We start from the raw sequence: 20,060 nt of genomic DNA, 5'->3' as shown, positions 1-20,060 counted from the left end.
ATGGGGAACTGGGATCGACTGGTTCGAGCTACCAACAAAGAGAGCAATTTTATGATGTTAGTAAAGGGCATGGAAGATAAACCTACCGGGTGTGGAGAAATTCCTTTTTTTGGGGGTGGCATGGTCGCCAACAAGGGGAGGGGTGGGGCGGTTCCCAGCGGCGGCAGTGGTGTACCCACTTAAGGGTTGGGTATGAGAAAATATTAAAGGGGGGGTAATAATGTCATTTCACTGCCCATAAGGTATTAGAGTGCGCGGTGACTAGTTTACCCGAATAACAATGAGTCTCGTGTAGAAAACTCTTAAATTTAATGTATATTGGAGAGTGGGAGAAAATATGACCTGTAATATACGAGAGTATAAACAATTGTCACTTCGTCAAGTGGGGGGTTTTTCGGAATTCTGTTACAACATATGTAAATGGTAAATACAAAATAAAATATTTGTTTATTGTTTGTGCCTCTTTGGTAATTTTGCATTAACCGTGGGACCAATTGTGTGACTAAGAGTAAAAAGAAAGAAGAGTTAGTAGAATAGGCTTTTCTCCTCGATGCATGTGTCGCATCGTAAGAGTGTGCCGTTAATTTTATAAGAAATTTTTTTCTACTTTCGAACATAGAAATTGTTTGATTTTGCCAAGAAGGGAAAAAAAGGACCTAAAAATTGTTCGAGGCAACTCTTACTACTCTTTTGAGTAAATTACAGATTGCACGCTTTAGCGAGACTTACTCTAGTTGCATGCTTTAGCCCCTTAAATTATAGACGCACTCTCAAAATTAGACATTACTCCCTCATCACTTTCCATCAAATATTCTATTAAGTTATGAGTGAAATGTCAATATTGCCCTCATTATGATATAATGACCAATCAACCCCCATTTAAACTCTCTCACTGTCACACCCCACCCATGCAAATTTGGTCATACTCGAATACCCATGGAGGTGATACACTATAGAACCAAGGTTGAATGACAATTCCATACAAACATATGATATGGCTTAAATTAAGTTTATCAAACCATGAAATTTGAAATATTAAGTTTACAATCATCTATGTCTAAGGTCAAATAAATATCAAAAGAAAATAACAGTTGTTTGCAGTGGAAAATAATTTAAATATCCTGATAAAAGATACCATCGCCTCTCTCAAAAGATATCAACGTATAAATGTAAAATAGTACCATAAATGACACTAAAGAGTCCCTGAGCATGGCGAGGTCTCTACTGGAAGCCGGTTCTATATGAACAATCTTGGCACGAGCATGAAGCTTTGTGCGCCTCCACTTCCTCTACAATCGCTCCCTCAAGATAATCTTCCGGCGATGAATCTTCCATTTGAATGGAGTCATCATAACCTATAGAGTCTAAATAAACATACATATACAAATGAATGAGTTCCACATAACTCCATGAGGTCAACTCAACAATCATGTCATGCATTCTTTCACAATTTTCACACTATATATATAAGATGAAATGTAATTAATGACAATAATATGATAAAATGTATGGTTGTGATGTTATGCTCCTAACTTTATCATGAAGTCCCTATAGTAGACACGCATTAAGTTAAAAGACAATCAATCTCCTTTGGGCGGTCTCAATCACTCTCCTTCAGCAAATGACGTTTATTGTGTTCCTCGCGATTGTTGGGTAAACTCTCGTTAAGTCATGTTCTGGGTTTAAGTCACCACTCTCTCACATCACAGTTTAGCATGAGATTTGACGCATGTCAGGGATAACTCTAGGCCCAATGCAAAGTCATATGGTATTGTACTACATATGGTCTAAATATCTCCCATCATGCCTAGTGCCATTTTGGTTTGATACCTTCCCACTTATGGATGGTATCCTCAACAAGAGGCATCTGTGGGATCCCATTCCTTAACACAATGGTCATTCACATATAATAAACAGAGCGCTCTCCATGTCCTCTCACGGGTTGGTTATTGTTATTGAGCGCTCAGAATCCCTTATCTATTATATGCAACCCTACCATTCTATGATGACAGTGGGCTTGCTTGACATCACATGACCTAGCCACTGACATCAGGGGTTAACCGGCTTTAATACCCCTATCGGAAGGGTAGTAGCACTTATAGAGATATCTAGCACAACACATCTAAACACCTAACATTCCTGTACCTAGACCTAGATGCATTCATATGAGATCACTAGGGTAATGGGCAAATCCACAACCATAGTTGGTAAATAGAAATAAGAGAATCAAGCCTCAACTAATCTCATTCATTATTATATCATCAACATACGAATTCAAAAAGAAAATAAATGAATCATTCACGTATTATTACATTTCGTTCACCAAAGTCACACACCATCACATAATAATTGATATCAAAATAAAGCAATATATCATCAATGAAATTGAAATAACAATATTAAACATATAAGAATAAGACATGGTTACTTTATTCCTCACTTTTCAATTTGGTTTCGCTCTCAAAAGTTCCAAAATCACAATAAATAGTTGGTAATTATGCTAAGATAGTCCTAGTTACATAATAGGTATTGATTGGGGACCAATTGGGGTTCAAAAGAAGTCCATAATTATACTTCCCGTACACAATATGTTAAATGGCCTCAAACCCACCATTCTCAACATAGTTTCGGCAAAAATCCCAATTTCACCTCCCGATTCAAAATCTGATCAAAGCGAGACCTAGGGAAATTCTAATTAACATTAATAGGGTCTTAAAAGTATTAACAATTTGTCCCAATTATGTCTCATTAGAAAAACCTTAAATTCGGCTCTCACGAGTGCCCACGAGTGTCTCTGAGAGGTTCAACACAAAATTGTTGGCAACGAATCACATACTCAACTCTCAAAACCAAAGGAAAACAAAAAGAGAACTAATGGAAGGTATTCAATGCATTTAGTATACCCCAACTACCGAAATCTATCATCCATCATGAAGAAAACACCATCAACCTAGGTTTAAAGAATAGAGGTTGAAGAACACTCACCTTTCTCAATGATTCAACGATGATAAGAGTCTCGACGCGTCGCTGTGTGGATGGAACCTGGAATCCTTATTGGTTTCTCCTCCTCTCCAAGTCTTAGCCTCACTCTAACACTAGAAAATGCATTTAGAGGTGAGTGGAGTCATACTATTGGGTTTTAAACCTAATTTTCCGAAATTGTCCCGAAACTGGGGTTGGGCGGTCGACCCAAATTAGTCAACCAGTCCAATTGATTGGCCCTTGGTTGAACCCTCAAACAAGGTCCGATTAGGATAATTTTCATCTTGAATGAAAGGTCTTTTAAGTATCTACATTTTGGTATATTTACCTTGTCATTTGGATTTTCCATCATCGATTTTCGGACTTGCCAAAATCCCCTTTTAATGCCTTCAAGATTGGCATGCTCTCTCCTCTTAAATTATAGGAAAGATGTCAAGTCATCACTACGGTCATCTACTAACATTGGGTTCACCTCCAAACCTTCAGGCTCGACTCAAATGGCCCACATTTGTCGCCAACTCGAGTTTCGGGTTTGCGGTCCTGAAACCATGGGTTAAAGGGTTAGAAATCCAGGGGATTTCACACTCACACCCAATCCTTTGGCCATTGAGGATTCTAGTGTCTTGAGGTTCTTCAAGAAACGGAAATCCCCCTCTCTCTCTCTCTCTCTCTCTCTCTCTCTCTCTTCTTCACTTTCAAGGCCAATCTCCATAATCCAATCCAATCCATATCCATATTTTGTTTCAAACGAATTTTTTTCTTTCTTCTGTTACCAAGGCATAAAGTCCCTATAGTACTAATAAAGAAAACCTCTCCCCTCCTCTTCTTATGCTCCCACTTGAGTTATGCGTTTGCAAGTGAGTGAGATGCTTTGTGTTGTTCGGTTTTGAGTTATGATCTAATAAGAAAGTTGCATGTTATAACATGGGTTCTTCTGCTTCTACCCATAGGCCATAAGAGCCCAAATTCTACTATGAAACTCTGCTTCTCGATTTCTTCTAAAGCTAATTGGGGTTTCAGATAGAAAAACACAACATTGCGGTTGATCCAATCAGCGGCGGTGGTGTTAGATGAACCAACGGTGATCAATTGGTTGTTTGGAACGCTTACAGCTACAGTGATCTTGGTGTTGGGTGAGGCTTCAGAGGATCTTGTTGTCGACATTGTAGAGGTGGACATTGGTGACCTTTTGCAATTGAAGAAATGAAACAAGGTCTACCAGAGATAACATATTGGAAACTTTGGTTCCGATGTTCACACCCACAAACAATCGTTTACAAAGTCTTGTTGCTTCTTCAACTCTGCTACTACACTTGTGGCTTTTGCTGCAATTAAAAAATCATTTCATCATTTCAGACGTAACAAAGTAGAATAGAGGAAGTGAAGTGAAGAGAAGGGAAAAGTAAGTTGCAGGCAAAGGAGGAGAGGGAGTATGATAGTTGTGGTGAGCTTATAATCCTCCATTAAAGTATCAGTGAAGATGCAACTCTATGCTTATTCGTGTCGCTAACCAATTAAAAATAAAATTATATACTAATATAGCTAACAGAAAGTGCGGGGTCGAACTACGGGGAACTAATATGTTAAGTTACTAAGATTGAATTCAACAAAACCTAGTGTAAAGTAAATATGGATTGTTTTTATCATACTTAAGAAATACACACGGAAATTAAACTATTAATCAATGCAAAAACTTTAACTATGAATATGTGAGGATCTTTGGGATTTCAAATCCCTAATGTTTTTCATTAATCGATATAACTCTACGCTTCAAAACAAATGATGGTCTTTCCTATATATGCCCTATCTTTGCAAGACTATCGTCATTCGTCGAAGTTTGGCACACTTAGTTTGCTCAGCTATAGAGCATCTTTGATTAGACTCAAACACAATTAAAAGCATCAATTATAAGACATAGAACAATCAAATTAATGAAATAAGCAATAGGTTCATCTACATCCCATAGAAAAATGAACTAGCTACTCATTATAACAAAGCTCATAAAACAAAAAAAAAAAGGAATTTAGAGAGAGGGTTGTGGTTTTCTTCTTGCACAATGAGAGAGAGAGAGAGAGAGAGAGAGAGAGAGAGAGAGAGAGATTTGAAAGCCAAGATCCATGTTCGCCGTATTTTTCTTCTTCGTGGCTGGGTTCTCCTTTTTATATATATCGCACACAATGAATTGGTCATTTTTACCCATCAATTCGATCCTTAATCGTTCTAATTCTGGGAAAACTCAAAACTATAAAGTTGTAGATATTTTCTCATCTTTACATAGCATCTTGAATCATTGCAATCCGAGTTCAGACGAGAGAGATATGCCCAAAACACTAAAAGTGAGTCTGTTTATACTATTTTTTGTATCTTATTACCAATTTTGTTCCTTGGACCTCCACCTGTTTCCAATTTGGCTAAGATCAATGGTTTCCTTACGTTAATTAAGTTGGATTTCAACATTCATGATTTATTGGGTAGCAATATTGAATATCATTATTTTATTTTAATTAAAATCCTTCAATATCTAATACATTTGCCAATTGCTCCACATTATCTATAATAACTAAAGTCACCTTATTCATGAAAAAGGCACAAAAACACTCAACTAGCTCTCCTTTAATTAACTAAGTATGATAAATTAAAACAAATAAATAATGATAAATGCATGCTTTTCAATGCTTCATCAGTTTCATCAGTTGATTCTTGCCTAATTGTGCTCTTTGTGGACAATTTGTCTCCATCGGCTTAGCAAGCAATCTCATATTTTGGTTGTAATTCCTGTTCACTATTTACAAACTGGGTTTTAAATCTCTATCTTCACCACAAGAGAGGGATTTTTAAGTAGGGATTGGTTTATGGCATTGATCGTCCAGTGAGGAATAAGTAGAAGATGGTGAATGGACCTCTTAATGGTTGGACGTGAGAGAGTTTAAATGGGGATAGATTAATCATTTTATCATAATGAAGGCAATATGGACATTTCACTCATAATTTCATAGAATTTTGGATGCAAAGTGACGAGCATACAACTTGTAATTGATAGTGTGCAATCTGTAATTTATGATACTAAAGTAGACACCCTAGAATTTAAGTCGTATTAAAGCATGCAATCTGTAATATACTTTACTCTTTTTTATTCGAACCTACTTTTAATACTGACATCTCTTTTTTGGTAACAGGTTTTTTTTTTTAAGGGAAAAAAAAAAAAAAAAAAAAAAAAAGAAGGAAAAGGTGCAGACCAGATTACATTCACCCGCGTTTCTATTATCCCATCGCATCGGACTTTATCTTTTGTTTATTTATATTATTATTTATTTGAGTTTTATTTTTATTTTTCTCATCTTGTCTTCCCTCTCGCTTTCTCTTTCTCTCTCTCTCACACACACTCACATACACTCACTCTTGCTTTTCCTCAACCTTGAGAAGGAACCGTTTCATACTCCTTGACTCCCTCACATAGGGTTTGAGACGAAAAAGTAATCTCTGTTATTTGTTCAGGATTCTGGAGGGCTGCATGAGATAAATCAAAACCCTAGTTCACCATCACTTCATTCTATCATGAACCTTCAGTGACTCGATTCAATGTCCTTATCCTTGTTGTTTTTTAACCTTCCCACACTCTCGTTTCTCATCAGTAGCTGAAACCGCTGCTCTCGCAAGTTAAATTCATGAAGAAATTAGTCACTTACCTCGGAATCATCACCTCTTCTGTTTGTTATGGTCGATGGTCCGAGTAGCGGCCGTCTCAAGTGGACTAGGGGGACCGCAAGATGGTCTCTTTGATTCCTGTTCTGAAAATCCACTAGGGCTGGGTTCTCAAATCTGGGGATAGTTTTGCTCTCTTCTCCCCTTCTTTTGGGTAGCTCGAGCTGCTCGACTCTTTTGCTCCTTGTACTTCTATGACGTGAATTTAGAGTGAGAGAAGGAAGAGCCATGGAGGGAGACGGGCGTCAAGTTCTGATCGCATGCGTTGTTTCTGGGACGCTTTTCTCCGTTCTGAGTTCACTTTCCTTTGCTATTCTCTGGGCGGTAAATTGGAGACCCTGGCGAATTTACAGGTAAGCTTCACATTCTTTGCTGGGCTTAATTTCAGTTCAATTGGAGTATTTGATTGCGAGGTGTTGCGAATTTGTGTTTAAATTTACATTTGCTAGTTCTAGGTATTATGCTTATCATTTCCAGGTTTAGTTCAATCTGGTCGTTGAATGTGTAACCCACTAGACAAATCCCTGCCACATTCTCCCAATGGATGATCGATTTAGGTTAGCCACAGACCCGCTTCATGATGGTACGAGAGGTCGTGGTGGGTTTTCGCAATTTTTTATCACCCGTTTGCCACTATAGTATTTTCATTTCTAATTATAGGTGACCATTTTTTCCCGGTTTAGTTCATTCTGTTGGTGAAATGTTTAACCACCACTAGTTAAATAATTTCCATATCCTCAAGTCCCATTATTCCCTTAGAATTGCCACACCCTGTTGTCATGGTGACATGTGATATCGTGGTGCTGTTTTTTGCAAGAAATAATGTTCAAATTTGTTTTTTCACCCCTTGCCCTGACTGTCGTGCCTTCACGTATGCTTGAAGGGGCATCCGACAATCTCAGTGTGTTAAATCAATATACGCATGCATGGCTGGAGAAACAATCCATTACTGTTTAATTTACATGAGCGAAGGCTACATTTAACATTTCATCGATTTAGTGGCCATATTAGGATATGCTTAAATATTGGGATTCAAGTGTATGTGGATGGAAATATTATTTAACATTTGTTCAGAGTCAGAGATATGTATCTAAGTGAAGTGTTGGTGCTCTGGAGTTCATGGACTTCAATTACTTTTTCTTTTTATTTATGGCAAGGATGGTCTTTTTATTTCTTTTATTTATTTATTGGTTTATTTTTGGTGGGGAAGGGAGAGACTTCGAAAACAAATCTATTTTGGTACTGCCCCCTTCCTAATCTTGGTTGTTGCTGTTATCTTAGTGAGGGATCAGTTGTAGTCAAATATGTTCTCTGGTCATATGTAGACTGACAAATCTCATAAGCTAGATGTGCGCCAACATTTAAGTTTTTGGGCAATTGTCTTAACAATTCGGCACTATCTTTGTCAACTACGGATCCCTAATTGTGGTTCTCAATTGTAATCCTGTTTGTTTGTTGAAAAACTTTTCAAGTGCTTTTGTGAAAGAATAAAAGTTAAGAATAGGAAGCCCTTCTGTTGTGCTACTCTAGTTCTCTTAGGTTGAGTTTTCTTTCTAAAATATTGGTCCAAATCTATCTGAACCCATGTGGTGCTGTTCAAGTTTGATGGGAATATGACTGCCGTCGGTGACTACTGCTGGATTTAATTGCTCAATTCATAAGACAAATTTCAACAAAAGATATTATTTTTGTGAATCAAATTAAAGTAAGGGAGGGGGACTTATTCTGCCGGACCTAATAAGTTGTTTAGTATATTAATTTTTCACTAATTTAGGAGGTTTATTGGTTTGAATCTCCTATGCTGATTTTGTTCATTCCTCATTTCTGAATGGCTGTAATGATCTCTGGTTTCTAATATATGCTAGTTTCTTCCATCTGGGTATAACCTGCAGTGGAATCCTTTGGTATTCTTGAAGTGCAAAAGATTTGAAAAAAGTAAAAAAGAAAATACTATAGGTACATTCTAGTTGTAAATTTATTGCAATTATTGGTACTGCTGTTTGTTTAAATGTGCACACACACATTTTGTCCCATCCTTTGTCAGTTAGCATTCATATCTTCCTTGCTGGATAGCTATCCATGTTTCAGTACCTCTTTCCCATCTATCTTTTATATAGCTTGTAATTGAATCACATCTTTTTTGTAGTTTCCTAATGTTACTAATACATTGTTTTTATTGTTTTCCTGTTACATCAGTTGGATATTTGCCAGAAAATGGCCAGATGTTATAAAAGGATCTCAGTTGGGTGTAATTTGTGGTATCCTATCTCTCTCTGCATGGATAGTTGTTCTTTCTCCAATCGCTGTGCTTATCATTTGGGGAAGCTGGTTGATTGCTCTACTGGGTCGGGATATTATTGGACTGGCTGTGATAATGGCTGGCTCTGCTCTTCTGTTGGCCTTTTATGCCATCATGCTTTGGTGGAGAACACAATGGCAAAGTTCAAGTATGTACTGTCTACCCTTCCGTTAGTTAAGATGATGGCATTTATACTTAGTGTTGTTAAAGGCACTAAATGAATGGGAAGGTCACATTTCCTTGTTTGATTAACCAACACTCACCAAGAAAAAAGAAGAAAAATCTTGACACAAATATATTTGGCTATTGGGGAGACAGACATGGATTAATTGACCCCCTAATATGGATTGATAGACCCCTAAATATACATCAGTTGGTGTGACAAATGCAATCGATGAGGCCCTGGTTGGTGAAGTTCCCTGTTGATTGTTGTGTAGGCAGCGACTGATTTGTTGGCTATTGGTCAGCCAGGCAAGGATTCATTGATTCTATTATGCATCAATCAGGGGACCTTTGTGCAATAGATGAATCCTTGCATAGCCTATTCAACTTCAATGAGTTCACAGATTTTGAACATGGTCTAGATTGGATTAGTTGGTGGACATTTGCACATGAGTTCCCAATGTGGTTTTTAATTATCCTCAGTGCAGGACAAAGTTAGTGAATACTGTTAATAAACTAGTGATTGCCCTGTGCAATGATTAGAGTGTTACACATGTACACTGAGAGTTATAAAGAGAGATCTTTCCTGTGTGTTATTTATCTATTATTAACATTATTATTTTTTGAAGGAGGTTGGTGGTGGGGTTTGTTATACATGGATGGGATGACTTAGTTGGGAAGTGGTGGGAAAGAGAGGTCTAGGGTATTTTTCTTGGTCGAATTATGTAAATTCTGTTGAACTTATGTTATAAGGGTGGAATAGTCTTTTTTATTTTTATTTTTTGTAATTTTTAGTTTTCTCTTAGTTTAAGTCAAGCAGTTTCTATGTTGAGTTCGTTTCTATTTTCAAGTTAGAGTCTAGCTTGAAGATGGGAACTCCAATATAATACGCAGAGAGATCAGACTGGATATTGAATAAGAAAGTCTCTCTTCTAGTAATTCCTCGTGTGTTTGTTAGTAAGACCTTGTTTTGTCAATTGGGAATCAAAGATCCAAGGGCAAGAAGGGTTCTGAAGGTGAAATCAAGCCTACACACTTATGACTATTTGAAGACTAGAGTTCAACCTTCATCGTCTATTTGAGTATTCCATCCTTAAGGCTTCATTCAAGTGTTATTGCACCCTTCAATCCCCTTCTCCTATCACATTTTCTTCAATTTTTCTTGAATTTTTGGGGGTTCCAATGACACCCAAAATTTAAGGTCAAATCTACGCCAATCTAACTATTAGATCTGTCCCACATTTTAGGCACGTCATACCCCCAACCTAGTGACCTTAGATCCCAGTTTGACCCCATTCTTACCACCCAATTTCCAGATATAAATATTTTGTTGAGTATTCTTACTCCCTAAGATCCCTGTTACAGAAATAAAATTAAACATTACCAAAAGGAACAAGGAACAGAAAGAAGAGAAGGAGGGAGGAGCATTGCATGTGTGCACACTGTCATGATTCCATCGTTTAGAAATTCTGTGATTAGGAAAAATTTTCTGATCCCTATATTAAGCTTCCTGAAACTGATTACATATTATTGGAAAGAAAATGAAGTAAAATAGAAGGCCAATATTGAGCCCATGATGGGATCCTTGTCAACCAAGTAAGGGTGTCACTCTAGTATCGAGACTGAAACTGACCGTACCGAATCATTTGAAAAAAAGTATGGTATGGTTTGTGGAAAACAGGTGTTTGCTCTGGGATGGTGTGGTATCGGTTTCTGCTGTCATGTCACCGGTATGTACCAAAATCATACTGCTTACTTTTCAAACTCGTACCATACCATTTCATACTGTATTCATTCCGATTTCATGTACCAGTTTTGTACTGAAACGGTAGTGGTTTGCAGTTGTAGATAGGAAAATGGTACGGCACGGTTTCAGTTTTGGGTACCAATTTTTTGTACCTTATGTATTGTACCACCAATACAATATTGTTGGACACCCCTATAGCAAAGAAATAAAAAATTGAAACATAAGATAAAATAGAAATGGAACTACAACTCTTTTAACTTTCCCTCTCAAGTTGGAGTACAAGAACATTTTTTAAGAAGGCTTCTTCAATCTAGAGCACAAATAGCAATGGCAAATGCCAGCAAACACTAAGAGAACTTCATCAGGAGATAATCAATGACTTCAATAAATAATCTTTATGTTGAATGAACTATCCAACAATGAGAACTTTAGGCAGTAATGATTCTAGTGAACATGAACCACATCCATAAGTAGAGCAGCAACAATAATGTCAAAGGCACTATCCGAATGATGCCAGTAGTAGTAAGTGGCAATTGGCTCAAAAGTTTAGCATCTCCAGTGGTTACTTAATAAGAGGTGGGTTGTAGGCATGAATCTTCAAAAGAGAAGATAAAAAGCGTGGCTCCAGTATCTACAATAAGCTCTTCACAAGAAGGCCAGTAGTGGGTAATAGGTAATAATTCTGCTCAGCCAAGACAGAAAATGAGCCTTGAACAAAGGTCTCTTACAAGTCAAATATAGGTTGGTGTGAACCAAATAGGCAGTATAGGTTACTACGACCCAAGTAGATAGGTAAAAGACGGTGTGGGTCACTATGAGCCAAGTAGATAGTTGCTGTAGAATACCATCTTAAGATAAAAGCTTGTACATGCATTGCGTCTCCAATCGCCCCCTCATGTGTAGCATTACACATGGACATATAACAACCAAAATCTCAAAAAAAGCAGCAAATAAAAGCCTGATATATCTTCAGTCACCTGAAAGCAATGACATATCAAATTTATAGTCGGAGTTCCTTTGCAGTTTGGGCTTCGATTTTAAATGACTAACTATTAAATTTATATGAAGATTTGTAGAATAAATTTTGATTTAAAAAATAAAATTAAGAAAAAAAATAGTATGTACAAAATGTAAAAAAAGGGCTGCCTTAGCATCTAGGCGGCAATAAGGGGTGCAAAGCGACAAAGCGGTAAAAAAGAGAAAAGCACGTCAATTAAGCGGTTCAAAACAAGGCGGTTGAAAAACTGCCTCGCCGCATAGGCAGATGCTTTGACAACCATGATTGTAGCAAGGTTCATACTTGAATCCATTAAACCTTGCCCTTGTAGCCAAGCCCTGAGATCCCCTTCCTACAAACCTAAAACACCCTATTAAGCCCTTGTCCCCCAAGCAAATTGTTGAACCCTAATCTTACTGTTGATTCGACTGAACTGATCCTGAAGATTAGACCTCGATTTGGGGGTTACGTAAAAAAGCCAATTGAAATCGTTTATATGCACCTGCAAGGGAATAAGATAACTTAATATATGGTTGATAAGAGAGAGATAAATATAGTGATAGACAATTGATAGGAAAGACTTGAGGGGGAATCAGGGAAAGACAGGTAACTGCCTTCTCTCTTCCTCCGTAATACAGTTCTGATTTTGTATACTTGAGTCTGGTGGTGCATTCTATTTCTGGGACACTGTAGATTCAGTTTTAGATTGTTAAATTCTTAGTCCTTAAAATTATGAAGTCTTTCTTTTCGTCCCAAGCCTTTATAGGAATGCCTTACTAGTGTAATAAAATTTTGGAATTTGAACAGTCACAGTAATATTAACCATTTCTTCTGTGGCACTCAAAACTGATATGTAATACAATTCTCAAAAGTGCTCATTTTGGTTTCCTTTTTTTTGGTTGAAAAGGGAAAAAAGGAGGGGGGGGGGGTTTCTAAAAGCTGTTTTATATTTCTCATGAGAATTAAGTTGTTTGCTCTATTTTTGCAGGGGCGGTTGCTATTCTTCTTCTACTGGCTGTGGCCATCCTCTGTGCATATGAACTTTGTGCTGTGTATGTCACAGCTGGTGCAAGTGCGTCTGAGCGATATTCACCTTCTGGCTTTTTCTTTGGTGTTTCTGCAATATCCTTAGCAATCAACATGCTTTTTATTTGCAGAATGGTCTTCAATGGTAATAACTGTTATTTTTTCTTAACCAAGTTGATTTATATGTTTATTATGATTTGGTGTGTAATTATTCTTTAATAACACATGTGAAGTGCTACCATTGGCTCATCTCATCTTTTGTAAATGTATTACTGTATCAGGAACTGGTTTAAATGTGGATGAATATGTAAGAAGGTCTTACAAATTCGCTTATTCTGATTGCATTGAAGTGGGGCCTGTTGCTTGTTTACCTGAACCACCAGATCCCAATGAGTTATATACTCAGAAATCAAGCAGGCAAGTTTTTGGTTCCTTTCGGTATCTGTTGTATTACAGACTATTACTATTGCATGAAATGCTCTCATCTCTCTTGGAATTATTTAAGGAAGCTCGAACCCAGGAACAGATTTATATTTTTATAGTGTTGTTATATTTTCCTCAAAAAGGATAGCTCACTAGGTGAATTTGCATAGTTTAATACCTGTGGAGGTTTAATGTGCTTTCCAACTTGGTTCAGGGTTTGTGACTCCTGAAAAACAAATTCAGAATTTCCCCTATTCAATAGTTACCCCCTCTTCTCTCCCTCCTTGTTCTGATTTGGCTTCGTCTCTGTAGAGCTTCACATCTTGGGCTTCTCTATCTTGGCTCACTGGTTGTACTACTTGTGTACTCCATTTTGTATGGTTTGACGGCAAAGGAGGCACATTGGTTGGGGGCGATTACATCAGCTGCAGTAGTTATTCTGGGTATGTTGCTTTTTGCAGTTGTTTAGATGTATAGGTGTAGCCAGTTTTTATGCATTGATGGTGTAACTGATTGTTTCCATTTTTCTTCTTCTCCTAGACTGGAACATAGGTGCATGCTTGTTTGGTTTCGAGCTTCTCAAGAGTCGTGTTGCTGCACTGTTTGTGGCTGGAACTTATCGGGTTTTCCTCATCTGCTTTGGAGTGCATTATTGGTTTGCTCTAGAACTTCATGTTTGAAAGTTTCATTTTCATGTAGCAACAATTAATTGAAGTTAAACTGTCTGGACGTTTACAATTCCTTCAATTCCCTCCCTTCAGGTATTTGGGACATTGTATCAGTTATGCAGTTGTAGCATCTGTACTGCTTGGTGCTGCTGTTTCTCGTCATCTATCGGCTGCAAATCCATTAGCTGCAAGGAGAGATGCCTTGCAGAGTACAGTTATTCGCCTGAGAGAGGGATTCCGGCAAAAAGGGCAAAACAGTTCATCTAGCTCTTCTGAAGGTTGTGGCTCAAGTGCAAAGCGTAGTAGTAGTGTTGATGCAGGTCCACTTGGTATTGATGCTGTTTGTAGAACTGCAATGGGCGAAACTAGTAACTGGAATAACGTTCTAGGTGGCAATGCTAGTTCCCATGAGGGAGTTAATAGTGAGAGCATAGATAGTGGAAGGCCTAGTCTAGCATTGCGCAGCAGTTCCTGTCGTTCAGTTGTTCAGGAATCTGATGGAGGGGCAACCTTTGCTGATAAACATTTTGATCACCATAACTCTTTTCTGGTTGGTTCTAGTGGTGGTCTAGAAAGCCTGGGGTGTGAGTCCAGTACATCAAATTCTGCAAATCAGCAACTTTTGGATTTCAATCTTGCTCTTGCCTTCCAGGAAAGTCTAAATGATCCCAGGGTTACATCTATGCTGAAAAGGAGGGCCAGACAAGGTGACCATGAATTAGCTAGTCTACTGCAGGATAAAGGTTTAGATCCTAATTTTGCAGTGATGCTGAAAGAAAAGGGCTTGGATCCAACTATCCTGGCATTGCTGCAGCGGAGTAGCTTAGATGCAGATAGAGATCACCGAGACAATACTGATGCCATGGTTATTGATTCAAATAGCTTGGACAATGTCAGGCCCAATCAGATTTCATTGTCAGAAGAACTAAGACGTCGGGGATTAGAAAAATGGCTGAAAATTTCCAGAATGGTTGTGCAATATTTAGTGGGTACACCAGAGCGAGCATGGGTTCTTTTCAGTTTCATCTTCATTCTTGAAACGGTCATTGTGGCCATTTTTCGTCCAAAGACCATCAAAGTGATCAATGCTACACATCAGCAGGTGAAGATAACTATTTCCCCCCCTTCTCTTTCTTTCTTTCTCTCTTTTTTTTTTTTTTTTTTTTTTTTGGGGGGGGGGGTGGGGAAGTCATTTAAATTGAAGTTTTTGGGGGGCATACCTTAGCTTATAATTGCCTATTGGTTTGGGATAACTTATATTTGCTGATACAAATTTATTATGCATTTCACACATGCAGTTTGAATTCGGATTTTCAGTTTTGCTTTTATCCCCTGTTGTGTGTTCAATTATTGCATTCCTTCGGTCATTACAAGCTGAAGAGATGGCTATGACTTCGCGACCCCTTAAGGTACACACCTCAGGCTTGCAACATTTTTTTTTACTCATCATTGTGGCATATGCTAAATGAGTTCAATTGCACGAAATCTGATTCGCATTAAAGTTGAAACTGGCTAATTTTACTTTTGGAACCTGCAACTGAGTAATGGCTTGGAAGATTGATATGAACATTCTATAAAAATTCATATGTGCATCTTTAAAGTTGTATTTATTGATTATAATGACTGAGCGGAATCAATAAACCTGGGGTGTTTGATCCATGTAAACCGTAGTTGTCAAGAAGCCATGTAGAAAAGCATTCTTGACATCCATTTGATGAATGGGCCAATGAAACACCGTGGCAATACTAAGAACAAGGCGGATGGTACCCGGTTTGCTAACGGGACTAAAAGTTTGAAGAGAGTCCAAGTCCTCCTGTAGAGAATGTCCTTTTGCCACTGATGGGCTTTGAGATGCTCCAAGGAACCATCAGATTTAAGCCTAGTTTTGAACACCCATTTAAAATCAATGTCATTCATGTCAGGTGTTTTAGGAACCAAAACCCATGTAGAGTTCTGTCGAAGTGCTTGTAGTTCTTCCAACATAGCTTTTTGCTGCCCTGTATGACAAAGAGCAGCTTTAATAGAAGTAGGTTCGCTTGTAATGGGAGAGGCAGCCAATGCATACTTAGGGTTAGGCTTGTTAATCCCCACACGATGTCATGTAGCCATGTAATGACTGGGCCCAATCATTGGGTGCAACTGGAGGTTTGGGAGCAATGACAGAATCAGCAGTAGCACTCGGCCCATTAGTTTCAGCCATAAAATCAGAAATGGGCGTGGCAGCTGGTCTATTCAATATTTCAGAAATGGGCTCAGCAGCTTCTGTATTTGACGTTTCTGAACTCAGCTTAGCAGCTTTTTTATCAGAAGGAAACTCACATGGTGGACTAAAAATTGGCTGAGAAGCATCACAAGAACTCTTTGAACACCCATGCAGGTGAGTGAGTCTAATCTTCAAGAGACAAAATATTAGGAAGAATTGGTACGAAATGGGAACAAACTTTCATCAAAAGCAACATGACTTGAAATGTATACACGACCACTAGAATAATGAAGGCAGCGATACCCCTTGTGCTCATCACTATATCCCAGAAAAATACAAGTCAAGGAGGTTCAAACTTATTTGTGTTATAATCGTGTAAACTAGGATAACACTGTGACCCAAATGCATTTAAAGCACTATATTCTGGTTGCTTCTGAAATAACAGGTTAAGAGGACAATCCATATCAAGTAATGGAGATCGTAAACAACTGATAGGAAATATAGCTATTGAAAAGGCTCCAACCCAATAGCAAAGATGTACACAAACAGAATATAACATTGTCAAACCCAGCTCAACAATGTGTCTATGTTCTCTCTGCCACACTGTTTTGGGATGCTGTTGGCTGACAAGAAAAATGATCAATGATCGCATAACTTTGAAATTGCGAATGTAGATGAGGAAATAAATTAACCCCCATTATCACTTTGCAGAACTTTCATTATGTGATTCAACTGTGCTCAACCCTTATTTGAAATTGTAGGGAAACTTGATAAAACACATATTTGTGCTTAAGAGGAACCATCCGAGTAAAATGGAAATCTCGTCCCCATCCAAACCAAGTTCCAAACAAATATCAGCAAAAGCCTTCACCTAGCTATGACAGCACACTGGAATACCAAATTTTAAGCAAGTATGCTTTTCTTAGACAAAACATAATCGGAAGTGATCAAGATCTTTGTTCACAAATACAGATAAACCAGTGAAATGAGCCCCTATACCTGCAGCCACAGACAAATCTGTACCCTCTCATTGTAAGCATGATAGGTGACACAAAACATACAACTTTTGTGGCAACACAAAGAAAAAAATGGGTATCTAGATGCAGGTTTTCTTTATCAAGGGAAAGAGAAAAAGAACAAGAAAAGAAGAGCCCATGAATTGCCAGGTGAGTCATTACAGAATAAAATAGCAGATTAAAGAGGGGAACTGGCCATTTTAGATACGAATATGGTGCAAGCAAGAACATATCTGATGTAAGCAGGAACCCTCCCCTAGCGGAATCCCTAATGGGGCCCTAAAGCCCAACCAAAATGGTGCACCTAGTGGGTTGGCCGAACCCTCCCAAGGGTGTAATGGTCATTTTCCCACTTATTTTGTTAATTATTTTGTTCCAGTAATTTTTGCAAGTCCGAATCTGATTTTACTTCTTTGAGTTAGTTTAGTTAGTCGTAGTTAGGGTTGGAAATTGGGATGCAATTTGGAATCTATTTTTGATAAAGATTCCTTTTGGATAATTAGCCTTTATTTTTCAAGTTATTTTCTTTTATCTGTGGTTTTATTTAATTGAGTTGTAAAGGTAATCCTAGTCAATAAACGATTCCCTAGTTAAGTCCAGTTTTGTTTCCAAGTTAGAGTCTTAAGTCATTCCCTCCAATTGTAAGGCTATAAATAGCTCACCTAACCTCATTGTAAAGGGAGTTGAATTGATGAATAAAATTTCTGTTTAGAGGCAAACAAGGTTGTCGTCTTCTTGGGAGGGTCACGGCGGATTTGGAATGTTTTATGTGTTAATTTCAGCAAGAGATCTTGAGAGTCAAGCAATAATTCATTCATTATAGCAGCATTCCTCCCCTGTCAAGAAGTAAAACTCATCCCCACCCCTTCCCTCCTCTGTGGCCCTATCAAAAACCTTCCCCCACCCCTCTTTCTTCTTGCATAGACCTCCCAGCACCCTCCCTCCCACTGCAGCAATTTCCCCATCCCCTTCTTCATGGCAGAATTCTTCCCCTTCCTCTTCTTAGATCTGCGGCAGATTCTGAATTCAGAACAAGAAAGGTAAGAAAACAGAAAAGAAATAAAGAAAGAAAGACAAGAAAGAAAGAAAAAAAGAAAAGAGAGAAAGAAGGTAGACCAAGAATCTTGAAGATTTCCAAAAATCCATTCCCTATCCAAGCGCGAGTTTCCCAATTCCCCCATCCCTAATTGTTACCCTCTTATCCCCCTCTCATGAGTTGGATTGTTTTCCCTCCGATGTTTCCAACCATTAGGGATTTGCTTATGACCCTAAATTGTCACAGACGACCAGCCCATTTAACATTTGTTAAAACCTAATTTATCTCAAACCCCTGCAATACCTAACTGTATAGCTTTTGATTACCTTAACCAAACCAAGACCCAATTACAACTTCCCTTTTCATCCTAGGGTTAGGCTGGGTACCCCAAGTTCAACCCATGCTGCTCTTTGTTAACCCTAAAATTTCCCCAAACCCAGATTTTCTAAATTTCTCCATTAGACCCATCCCATATAGGTTTGTGAAATCTCGGATTCCCAGGTTTGATAATTACTTTGATGGTTCACAAAGGAAAGGATTCTGGGCTAACCCTAATTCTATGGAAAACAATCTTGTGGTTACACCAATATCTCTGTGTATTGTTGGGCACAACCTGTTGATGAGGAAGATGTGAGGTGGCTTCGTCATCTGTGAACACTGGATCTATCTTTTCCTTTCTTCTTCTTCTTTTTTCTTTCTTTCTTTCTTTCTTTCTTTCTTTCTTTCTTTCTTTCTTTCTTTCTTTTTTTTTTTTTTTTTTTTTTTTTCTCGTTCCCCTGGGAAGGTTAGAGAACCCATCTCCATTCCCATTTTCTTGAAGTCCAACAAATTCCATCTCTCAGTAGACCCAATCAAGATGAAAATCTAAAGGACAGAGCGCAGAGGAACCCAATTTTTATATTTTGAGATTGTGGGTATTTCAGCTCTCAAGTTGAATCTAGGAACAAAACCTCAAGAGAGTCTCAAAGCAAGGTTTCTCTCATAGTTCAGCCTCTGCAAAGGACCTCTTTTCCTTTTTTGAGCTGGATTGATATGTACTGATGGTATCAATATGTATTGGTTTGTATCAGTCCGTATTGGTTTGATAGTCATTGATACAATCAATAATTCCAAACGTATTGATAAGAAATCCAACAGTTTAAAATTTAAAAGGACAGTCGTATTAGTGTGTCGTATCGTTTTGGTATGTATAGGTGATAAGTTGAGAGATGAGAGATATGGCATTGAACAAAAATATAGATACCTAACCGCATCGTATCGCAAGCTTGCAATACTGATAATCTAGAAATATTTGAAGACCCATGAGCAGCAACGAGTGCATTCGGCATATCAGTAGACAGAAAGCTGTTATCAGATCTGTTCCGCCACTTTAGAGCTCCTTGACCAAATATATTACAGATCTGACACTGAATTGAAGAACTAGAACCAGATTTAGGAAAAGACTTGAGAGTCATCTGTTGAGAAGTGTTAGAAAACTCCTGAGGTGAATGACTGTGTGGGAAAATTTCCTCCATAATTGTCTTTATTACCACCAAACTGCGGAATACTATTCTGTGCAAATCCGCTTCCCTTGCAAGTAAAATTTCTGTTTCTTGAAAACGAACCCGATCCTCTGGAATTACCAGGATTCTTTCCAAATCTTTCTTCAATAAAAGCAAGATTAGGACCACGTAGATCAGTTTTACCTCCTTTGTCTCAAATCATGACTCAGCAGAAGGGGGTATAAGAAAGGCATAATATGGCATTGGGGGCTTCAACATCGCTGTTGCAAAACTGTCGTAGGCAGATCCAAGATTCAT

The 20,060-nt window shown here is 38.1% G+C and overlaps 1 protein-coding gene across 3 annotated transcripts in view; it reads left to right on the top strand.

Annotated features, from left to right (window-relative positions):
* The first annotated feature begins 6,331 nt into the window (after positions 1 to 6,331).
* Positions 6,332 to 20,060, top strand: part of DEK1 (calpain-type cysteine protease family) — a 65,097-nt gene continuing 51,368 nt past the window's right edge. For all 3 annotated transcript variants that reach the window (XR_016170182.1, XR_016170183.1, XM_089136682.1), the window contains exons 1-8: positions 6,332 to 7,037; positions 8,881 to 9,131; positions 12,878 to 13,060; positions 13,197 to 13,332; positions 13,651 to 13,781; positions 13,879 to 13,993; positions 14,100 to 15,108; positions 15,305 to 15,415. Coding sequence is in view for 1 of the 3 variants with exons in the window: in XM_089136682.1 (XP_088992808.1) it covers positions 6,913 to 7,037; positions 8,881 to 9,131; positions 12,878 to 13,060; positions 13,197 to 13,332; positions 13,651 to 13,781; positions 13,879 to 13,993; positions 14,100 to 15,108; positions 15,305 to 15,415 (2,061 nt within the window). In the remaining 2 variants the exon portion in view is untranslated. The remainder of the gene's footprint in view (positions 7,038 to 8,880; positions 9,132 to 12,877; positions 13,061 to 13,196; positions 13,333 to 13,650; positions 13,782 to 13,878; positions 13,994 to 14,099; positions 15,109 to 15,304; positions 15,416 to 20,060) is intronic.

Source organism: Hakea prostrata, chromosome 10 (genome assembly GCF_041222555.1).
Source record: "Hakea prostrata isolate BN-2017 chromosome 10, UWA_Hpros_2, whole genome shotgun sequence".
Taxonomy (NCBI): Eukaryota; Viridiplantae; Streptophyta; class Magnoliopsida; order Proteales; family Proteaceae; genus Hakea; species Hakea prostrata.
The sequence above is the reverse complement of the archived record's forward strand: the minus strand, read 5'-3'. Positions and strand labels throughout refer to the sequence as shown.